General features: G+C 40.3%; 1 protein-coding gene across 1 annotated transcript; it reads right to left on the reverse strand.

The window, feature by feature from the left end:
• Nucleotides 1-2597: 2597 nt before the first annotated feature.
• Nucleotides 2598-10705, reverse strand: LOC134532449 (uncharacterized). The gene is made up of 3 exons (XM_063368852.1): nt 10670-10705; nt 5746-5922; nt 2598-3364 (listed from the first exon to the last, which is right to left on the reverse strand). Exons 2-3 carry the CDS (start codon nt 5894-5896, stop codon nt 2640-2642), a joined length of 876 nt encoding a protein of 291 aa, XP_063224922.1. The 5' UTR covers nt 5897-5922; nt 10670-10705; the 3' UTR covers nt 2598-2639.
• Between the last annotated feature and the right edge of the window lie 260 nt (nt 10706-10965).

Raw genomic sequence — 10965 nt, forward strand, 5'->3', positions numbered from 1 at the left:
CGGCGAGCGGGCGCCGCCCCCAGCCCCAAATACAAGATGTTAATTAGAGAAAAAAGAAGATCATCTTGGCTTAATTTAGTTACCAAGAAAGGAAATGAAGATCCTTGGGGTGTAATATATCGACTATGTGCTGAGAAGAATAAGCTTCCTACAGAAATACCAGGCCTTGTTGTTGATGGATTACAGATATGCTCTATATCAAAGAATTTAAAAATTATTCTGGATGGACTTCTACCGGATGATTGTTCTGCAGACGAGGATGAATTATGCAAACAGAAGAGGGAAGAAATGAATCAAGTTCCTGCTACTCTTCCCATACCTGAGTTTACAATACAGGAGTTAAGGAAAATTATAAAGGAGCTAAAGCCGAAGAAAGCACCTGGACTGGATAATGTAACTGTAGAAATGCTCTGGAGAGTATATACTAGAATGGAAGATGTATTGTTGAAAATGTATAATAGGGCCTTGCTCCAAGAAGTTTTCCCCAGTGCCTGGAAAAAGGGTTTATTGAAAGTTATATACAAAGGATATGGGAAGGACCCTTCGCTGGTTAAATCTTACAGGCCTCTTACTATGTTACCCATTTTGGGTAAAATATATGAGCGCCTAATAAGTAAAAGACTACATGCTTACTTGGAGAAAGTTCATGGTTTACATAATCGCCAATATGGATTTCGCAGAGGCAAAAGTACAGAGCTGGCTCTGATGGATGTGCTTTCTACAGTTGAATCAAGTTCTTATGAATATATAATGGGAATAACAATCGACATATCTGGGGCCTTCGACAATGCTTGGTGGCCCCAGATTATGTTTCGATTGAAGCAACTGAGGTGTCCCTCAAACATTTATAAAGTGATACTTGATTTCTTATGTGATAGAGAATGTACATGTCAACAGGGACACGTAGTATATAATAAGACATTAACCAAAGGCTGTCCTCAAGGCTCAGTCCTTGGTCCACTTCTTTGGAATGTGCTATTTGATCCACTTCTTAGAGAAGAGTTACCAGAAGATTGTGTCATATACGGCTACGCCGATGATGGATTTTTATTAATCCCAGCTAATTCAAGATTCATGTTAGAAAAGAAGTCTGAAGAGGCTTTAGGTATTGTTCACCAATGGGCAACTGCTTCTAAACTAAAGATTGCTCCAGAAAAAATGGAAGGTATTTTACTCAAGGGTAAACTTAGTGTTAATAGACCTCCCACAGTTCGCTACGAGGGACGTGTTGTAAAAATTAAACAACTTGTTAAATATTTGGGAGTACAGATTGGGACTGGATTCCGATTCCACGAGCATATCAAGTACATAACGAAGAAATCTGCAATATTATTCCACCGATTACGATCTACTACACCTGTTAATTGGGGCTTAAACTATAAGACCCTAGAGATTATTTATAAAGGAGTTTATGTGAGTATTTTAACATATGCAGCTGGTGCTTGGAGTCGCATTGCTTGTCAAGTTCATCCTCGAAGAACTTTATTATCCAGCCAACGAACTGTACTTATTGCTATAACTAAATCTTATAGAACAATTTCAACAGATGCACTCCTAGTTATAGCCGGACTCATACCCATTGACCTAGTTATATATGAACGTGGGCAAGTATCCCAGTTAAATAGGGATAGGAAGATCTCTGTGGCAGAGAAGAAGGAACTTCGGCGGAATGTTATATCAAGATGGCAGGAAGCTTGGGACTCCTCAACAACAGGAAGACATACGTACAATATTATACCTGACATTAACGCAAGACTTAAATGTCGGTGGATCACACCGGACTATTATGTATCGCAATTTCTCAGTGGCCACGGAAATTTTAAATCAAAACTCTATTCACTTGGATTAGTACAGTCACCTCTTTGTCAGATTTGTGAAGTAGAAGATACAGTACTGCATGTTTTAAATCAATGTAAGAAGACAGAAGATATCAGAGAAAACTATACTCAAGAATTACTGACACTAGGATATGACTTTCAAGATCTTCGAAGTCTTATCCATAATAAGAATTCTTTTGAAATTTGGAGAAACCTAGTAACAGAAATGGGGAAACGGTTAGAAGAATTTGACCGGTGGTATGCATCTGTTGAAACGGACAGCGATGAAGATTGACTGTAAGAAAATTTTAGAGGAATTTCTCTCCAGTTGATTTATGTGATAAACATTATGAAGATAAACTCTAAATATAGATGAAGAAAACTTAGTTCTGGTTATGGAATATAATTAAGGTTTGAAGCAAGAAGGAAAATTTGTTCACTTTCAAGATGTGATAAATATAATAGTCTAAAACCCATTTTAGGTGAAGAAAATATTTATTATAATTTTTGGTGATGGTATATATTCAGAAGATTCTGAAGAAAGAAGAAAATTTTTGTTTAATATTATTTATTATGTTTACTTTAACATTTATTTGGATAGAGGAAATTAATCTTACATGAAGATATATAATATGCATATAACATTAACTATGGGGACAAGTCAATATAATCTCTCACTAACCCCGATAAACCTTTTGAAAATAAGTTAATATAAAGATTATATGATTTGAAGATAAAATATTACTAGATTGATAAATCTCCTATTATACCCTAACAGGGATTACATATAGGAATGAAGCAATGAAATAATGCCTTTATTATTTATTGGAGAAATCTGTGCCCGCCCCCAGGCGTCGCGGCGCCCAGGCGCGCCCAGGCCACAGGCACTCGCCGCAGCGCCAGGCCTCGCAGGAGACTCACCTGGTCCAGCCAGGCCGCGGTGCCGTGCTCCGCCGCCAGCAGCACGGCGAGCGGGCGCCGCCCCCAGCTGTGCCCGCCCCCAGGCGTCGCGGCGCCCAGGCGCGCCCAGGCCACAGGCACTCGCCGCAGCGCCAGGCCCCGCAGGAGACTCACCTGGTCGAGCCAGGCCGCGGTGCCGTGGTCCGCCGCCAGCAGCACGGCGAGCGGGCGCCGCCCCCAGCTGTGCCCGCCCCCAGGCGTCGCGGCGCCCAGGCGCGCCCAGGCCACCGGCACTCGCCGCAGCGCCAGGCCCCGCAGGAGACTCACCTGGTCCAGCCAGGCCGCGGTGCCGTGGTCCGCCGCCAGCAGCACGGCGAGCGGGCGCCGCCCCCAGCTGTGCCCGCCCCCAGGCGTCGCGGCGCCCAGGCGCGCCCAGGCCACAGGCACTCGCCGCAGCGCCAGGCCTCGCAGGAGACTCACCTGGTCCAGCCAGGCCGCGGTGCCGTGGTCCGCCGCCAGCAGCACGGCGAGCGGGCGCCGCCCCCAGCTGTGCCCGCCCCCAGGCGTCGCGGCGCCCAGGCGCGCCCAGGCCACAGGCACTCGCCGCAGCGCCAGGCCCCGCAGGAGACTCACCTCGCCTGTCTCACCTGTGGGTGAGGGAGGGGAACCTTACAGTCGGGGTACAGCGCCATCAGAGCCCGGCCTTCAGTGGCACGGAGGACATGTCACTGCCGGGTCTGCTGCTTCCACAGTGCACGGGAACATAACACACGGCAACCAGTGAGACTGCAGTTCTCCGTACGAAGTATTAATTTAATAAAAAAATTACATATATAATAGCAAAAAAATGACAAAATAATAATACAATACTTGTACTTCAAACAGTTTTTAACATATTTAGAACATAAACACCGCAGCCAAACCCTCGGCTTCTATTTGACGCACGGAGCGACGTAAACGGGTTAGCTCTGCACTGCCGGGCTGATCCGTACGGGTCTGTCTCCGTCTGCGTGCTATTGTTAGACTCTCTTCCGTGATATCCGCCACCAATCAAGTGATACTTCGTTTACGGGCCATTATAGGACGCGCCACAGAGGGCAACGAGAAGTGTAGCTATCAGGAGTGGGACGCTCGATGGCATGTTTGCATTATTATATTAAACTTGTATATTTTAAGCTCATATTATTTTACTTACATAGTGGCACTCACTCTTATATACTATTTAGTTGGAAGACCCCTAAGGCGCCTGTTGAAAAATTATGAACATAACAAACACTTTAATGGAATATACACGAAATATATATTAAAATTAACTTTAATATTGTGCAAATGAAATTTATTTCTGGTATGCATAAAACATAAATAATAAAGATAAGTGTGTGTGAACTGATAAAAAATATTTGACAAAATCACGTTTTAAATAAAGAACCTCTGAAAAAGTACATTGCGTATTAAATGTATCTGGTCATTCAATAATAATCTTCCTTGCTGTGAATTTTATTCCAATATACACCAGGATGGCAGTCCGATTCCTATGAAGGTACTCGATTGAATGGAGTTCACATCTACATTAGCATGCTACAATTCAAATGTGCCTCAACATCTGTTTGCGATCAATTCATACCTATCATTAGCGCTGGAAAATTAACACGACTGTTATATACCGAAAACATTCTTGTGCAAATATAAACAGAACTATGATAAAGATATAACACATGTTTTGCGATATATAATGTGATGGCAGTAAGTTTAAATTCTCGTTTGGGTATTATTATCCTGTATTTTGGTAATATAACGAAGACAACAGGAGAATGAGTGAAATGAATGACTAATAAACATTATTTGTAATTGTTGAACAAAATCATGCATTAGTATCAATAATTCCTCCAGGTTACGAAACGTAAATCTTAACTCCTTTAAATTATTGTTGCCTATACGATAGAACACTACTGCCAATGTCCATTAACTTGTGCACAACATGTATTATACTGTTATAGCTCAATTCTGAATATAAGATCTCAGGGAAAACAAAATTTATGATGCACGGTTAACACAGTTAGATTACAAGATGTATACACTCCGGACCACTAGTATTAGTGTTAATGAAGTAAGTAATATAATATTAAAATATGTAGAAATATACTATCACATACTACTTTGAAAAGTCGTTACTAATATGACAATTCCTATATTCTATTTAAGCATTTATTAAAGTGTAGTTTCAATGTGAATAAATATATAATGTTTATGGATTGTCAGGAATTATCTCACCTTGAAGCTGTTGTAGTGTCTATACCAAATTATCCATATATAAAATCTATTACTCTTTAATTATATATATATGTATGTATATATGTATGTATATATGTATGTATATATGTATATATGTGTGTGTATATATATATGTATATATGTATATATATATATATATATATATATATATATAGTAATATCAATGGATTCAACAATTATTCTAAAGACAAAATCCTGCTATAAAGTCCTGTTTATAACGTTTGAAATGATTATTTTAGTATAATGTTTGAATATTTTACTTCGCCATGATTACTTTCAATATGAAAAAGAATATTTTTTTAGTCGAAACCTAGTCATGTTCCCAACCGTTTTGTTATTTTATTAGCTTTTAAATTACCAGTACGTATTTTCAGTCGTTATAAAAATTCAAAAGATAAGGCAGCGGCTACATGCACTGCTATAGCCTATTGTGGCAATAAGCATCAACCATTTTCTCTCAGAGTCACAATCGATTGTAGCGACTTCGTATCGTTCCAGCCCACCAACAGAAATGCACCTAACGTTTCTTAATGCATTAACTATATTCGACGCGAACGAAGTCCCAGTATGTGTTGGCGCAACGTTTAGAGTAAAGATCGCGGATTGAAGAGCAGAATGCTGCAACTGGCCATTAGACACTCAGAAGCTTGTTATAACGCATCGAGCCTGGCGGCTTGCAGGCGTGATTGGGAACGAGCGAGAGACAGACTGCACCGGGGGATCACGCGAGGAGAACCTGGGTGGTGCGCGCCGCCGTACAGCACAACTCCGCCGGTGCCCAGGCTCCTGCTCAGGCAGCAGAGGGTCTCGAGCAGGGAGGGCGCGTGGAACAGCTCGGCCGTCGACTGCAGCAGCAGCAGCAGCAGCAGCGGCGGCGCAGCAAGCATCTCCCACCGGCCTCTCCGCCACGTCCCTGCAGCAGACAGTGTTACAGGCCCCACGAGCTGACGGTGTACATTTTAACACATACATCTGTGTTCTTATTTTTTGGCACAAAGTGGAGTTATTTTTAGTTGAAAGTAGTGTTATTTTGCACATCCACATAGATTTTGACTCACGTATTTACATATTTCTTTTCAAAATACTAAGTAATATAATTATATAATTTATACTTAATGGCAGCTTATCACTAGTACGAGCAGTATAAAGTAATGCACACGCAGCAAAATGATATCTACAAATAAAAAAAATGACAAAACTGTATGTTTTTCTAAAGAATGCAAAACGTTAAATTTTTGGAGATTCCATTTGGTAGAGGATAAACGTAACTATGTAGGAAGGAAACAAATGCTGAATTTTAAAGGCTTTTAGAACGCTAGTTAGAATCCAAGCTTTAATTTGACTTAAAAAGGTTTTCTTTCAATTTTGCGGGATTTTTTGTGGTGGTTATTTCACACGAGCTTGCCCCAAACCAACCCGCAAGGCTCTTCACCAAATCATCAGGCGCCTCTGTCTACTCTCATTTGCGGGCGTCTATTGATCCATTCGCTCTGTCTTCCAGTCAGCGGCGAGGCGGGACTTCTGTTATCGCGCTTCATGGCCGAGCAGTGACGCCCCCGGTAAAACCGCCGGGCAATTAAGACCGCGCTCGCGTGGGCCGATGTCTATCGACGATCCAACATTCGGAGACACCGCGCCCGAACGGTAAAACAGAAATGCGGTCTAATGACTGTTTCGTGCGCGAACTTATCTGCCGTCGCATCGACGAGACAGTGTAACGCGACGAGCGACGAGCCAGGGAATGGCGATGAACTTCGACCTCGCGTGCGAGGTACTGTGAATACTCTGTTTCTGCGCAATTTTTGTAGGTTTTGTTTGCTAGCCACGTGCTTAGTTACAGTGATCGTTTAAGGCTATCCCTGCTGACAAATACTAATTTTATTCAATATATATTTTGCCCAAGGAGTTCAAACCCACGTTAGAACCCTGCGTGCGCACTCTATTTTACGGAATCGCGATAGTAAAATTTTAAACTATATATTATACTAGATCGAAGTACCCAGCGTGGCCAGGGTTAAAAACATCATAATATAAGGTAGATAACTACTGATTTTTAAGTCTGTGGGAAACACACTTGATAAACGAGAAATATTGATTTTTAAGTCCAATTGATTGCACAATCTCGTTGCATTAAGGAAGACTACGCATCAGCAAAACCGGGACGCCAATCTTCCGCTTCATTTTGTGGGAAGGCAGGTAACCCCTAGGCAAGACGTGACGAACACACAAAACGATAACGCGTTACAAGTTTAAGGCAATGCCATCTATTGACGAAGTTCTAAAATAATCTGTTATTAACGCCTTTAATCCGCTTGCAGCTGCGAGCTTCACTAAGCGGATGGGTTTCACTAAGAATGATAGGAAGATACCAGACTTTACTATACCACCGTGTGGCGGACAGAGAGAAATGACACAAACTCACTGTTTGTGTCTATGACCTACCTCCTTTAATTTTCTATTTTAAAACTGAATCTACCCCTTTTTTGCTCCCTTAAGTATGGAATTTCATAATTATACAGTCTATGTCACTCTCCGGCTCATAAACTATCTATAGGCTATGCAATAAAATCATGTTGATCCGTTGCTCCGTTGCTGTGTGGAAGAAAGACAAACAGACAAACAGACTTTGGAATTTATAAATTAATTTTTTATTATTAGAAGTAGAAATAATAACGCTGTAATATAAATTTTATCAGCTATTTACGAAATTATTGGAAATACTTTACGAATAGTTTACGTTACGGATAACAAGCAGGAACATAGTATTAAGCGAAGGAAATTTTATCTGTCATCATTGTGCGTTATAAAATATGCGGCAGCTATACATAAATTTAAAAAAAGTTCAGTTCTGATGTAAGGTATGGTAGGGTAAAATATTATTTTAAAATCAAAATATAATTTGATTATAATTACTGCTTGTTTACATAACATTTGCTTGTCTATCATTTCAGTATCATTCAAATTCCTTGGAGAGAATTTAGTCATGAAAAATTAACAGCACAGATGAAAACAATGAACAAACAACGAGAGACAGTTTCAACAGGAACAGTAAATGCAGACAGACAGCAAACCTGGACAACGCAGCAAACATACGATCACAACTTGGAAAATAAACAGGTATCATGTACAACACAACGATGACAGCACAGGCGAGCACAGGAGGGATCCAATGACGTCTCGGGAACTGGCACTGCTCCCGTCATCACGCACAGACTGATATCGAATACTGAAAAATAGGGGGTTTGCATATGTTTAACCTCCACTCCTCGCACAACCAATGACGTAAAATATTGAAAATTGACTGAACATTTCCAAAGTAAAATAAACGAGAAAGATGGGAGTGTGGATACTGAAAAAACAAATGCACTAAGCGGTTGAGTTCAATATCCAAATCTAGCCCACCGAAGAAGGATGCGACAGCTAAAATAAAAGCACTTGTTAGTTTTTCCAAGAGTTTTATTGAAAGTCTTTTTTTTTTATTTATAGAAGAGAAAATAATCCAGGACAGCATTTAGCAGATCCAGCCAGAGAAGGGACGCAGGTTGCTGCATTCTGAGCAGTTACAAGCATGTCGAAGAAAGTGAAATAAAAATATTTAAAATGCAGTTATTACAAAATGAACTTTTTTCGTCCAATGAGAATGCATTCCACTTGTGCTACAACGTCAATTATTCGTGTAATACTTAATGAGTTATGTCAAAAAATTGGTTCCGCCTACTAAAGGAGTAAAAATGAACTACAGTATTTTGAAGAAATAAAAATATTTGTAATATTTTCGCCAAATACTAGTCTATAATCAAATACGTTTTTTTTATTTATGTGCATGGTTGCATGTATCAACACAAAACGGAATATTCAGTTATTTATTGTAAAAAAGCGTTGGGGGTTCTTTAAGTTCCACCATCAAGGTCATTTGAAATAAATCGAACACTCACGCCATCAAATTTTAGAAGTTATCAAGGCGATATTGGTGGAAAAAGTTGTATTCCACGAAAAATGTTCCATGCCAGGATATTCCATAAAACACTGTAGCTCCTTCTAACGTCTTTTTAACGGAGCGTGGTTATTCTTAGGTGCAACTTAGTAGTTCAATAGTACAACAGTAGTCCCGTAGGCCCTGTCTAGTGTGGTATGAGTGTCCCACGCTGATCACAAGTCATGAAAAAAGTAACGTTGCGCTCATAAAATCATTGGACACAAGTTTAGTTACCTTTTTATTTACCGCGAAATACAAGTGCAGATGTGCAATGGTATTTATTGGAAATTTAATAGTTTTAAAGACTAGCTGTATATTAATTTGTCGTGGCTACTTGAAGAAATTTAATAGGTAATTAATTTGTCTTAAGTGAGGGATTAAAAGCCCCACCCGTCTGTTCAAGATATCCAAGTAGGGTCTGTTTACGAAAAAAACATTCAAGAGTACGTCGAGGGTGGATGAGTAGTTCTGTTTCCGTTTTAGTTTTCAAACTGAATTTATTAGTGAAAATAACTTAAAAGCGTGTTCTCAGAATTATGTTTTGGGCATGAAGGTATTAATGATTCTTGAAAGTACTCGAGAGACTTGCATCATAACTTTATCTTAATTTCGCCGCTACATAATGTTACTGTTACCGAGCACGTCAGTCCACAGCATTGCTCTTAGAAGCGATACCGCGCTAGAAGCACCAGCGAGCGTCGCACTTACTGACAGAAGTACACACTGGCTCGTGCCTCACCCACCTCACGGCCTCTACGCGCCAGGCAAACCACTGGCACGCAGTCTTCGCGTCGGTAACACTTCTCTATGAGGTTCGTAGCAGGAAGCCTTTAACTTTACTATGCACTATTTTACACTATGCACGACCCTACACCACTTACAATACTGTGTGCTGAATAAAAATTTCCTTGAAAACATCCGTTTTACTTTTTTTTTCACTATCCAAAAATATACGTTATAGACAAAATCATGGAACGAAAATTGTATAGAAACATGCAATGAACTTTAAATGATATTCGTAATCAGACAATCTTAATAAATCTCGAGTGGTTTGTAATGCCCGGAGCTCTTCATGCCTTTCGGCGACCTGGCCAGGCGCCCACCTTAAAGGAGTAGTCCCATTCAAGGTCATTATTTAATAGTTACCTTCCACACGGTCAGACTTGTTGACTTGTTGAGTGGCTGAACTTCCACCAAATGAAATATGTTTCGCTTACATTTTGCATAATTATCTGGCAAAGTTGAATTGTTAACGTTGTTGTGCAGTATGGGTAAGGAGAAACAGATGGAAAATAAAACTAGAAATTTCTTAGGTTGAAAGTCAATTTCACTGGCTACCATGTGATATGGTTTTATTTATTTAATAAAATATATATTTATTTTTACCTAGCTTTTAAAGTTCCTCAGAATTTTTATTAATTTAAAAGGCTACATAAAATTAAATATTTATTCTGAACGAATAAAAAAATCCATATCACGCTGTAGCCACCAGCGTTGTAGTTGAGCACAAAAATCTTAAGTTATGTATTCCCCTTATCCATACTGCACAAAAAAGTTAAAAATTCGACTTTGCGCTCTAATTATTTATATATATATATATATATATATATATATATATATATATATATATATATATATATATAACTTTGTTGAAGTTCGGTTATTCTAAAGTCTACACGTTTACCCGTGTTGTAAATGAAGGTTAGGCTGTACTCACGAGCATCGGCCTGCCGCACGCATAGGCGCCGGATATACTGCGAACGCGCGCAACTCGCCTGCCCCTGCGGCCTGGCGCTACTGCGCATGCGCGCGACAGGCCAATCGAGATAAGCTAAACAAACGCGTATCGAACTGGCGCTCCCGCCCCGCCCTTTCGGCCGGACACTTCGCTGAGGTCAAGGCATCGCCGTTGACGCTAATCGGCACTGAAATATATCCCCGTGGACGCATGTGCGACCTTGGGGATGAGCGACAGAATAA

This window comes from Bacillus rossius, chromosome 6 (assembly GCF_032445375.1).
Source record: "Bacillus rossius redtenbacheri isolate Brsri chromosome 6, Brsri_v3, whole genome shotgun sequence".
Classification (NCBI taxonomy): Eukaryota; Metazoa; Arthropoda; class Insecta; order Phasmatodea; family Bacillidae; genus Bacillus; species Bacillus rossius.

Excerpts from the sequence above, each read along its gene's own strand:
- LOC134532449 (XM_063368852.1), bottom strand. The coding sequence starts at position 5,896 with ATGCTTGCTGCGCCGCCGCTGCTGCTGCTGCTGCTGCTGCAGTCGACG. Across the intron at positions 3,365-5,745 it reads CGGCGGCGCGCACCACCCAG|GTGAGACAGGCGAGGTGAGT; the intron begins GTTCTCCTCGCG and ends CCTCACCCACAG.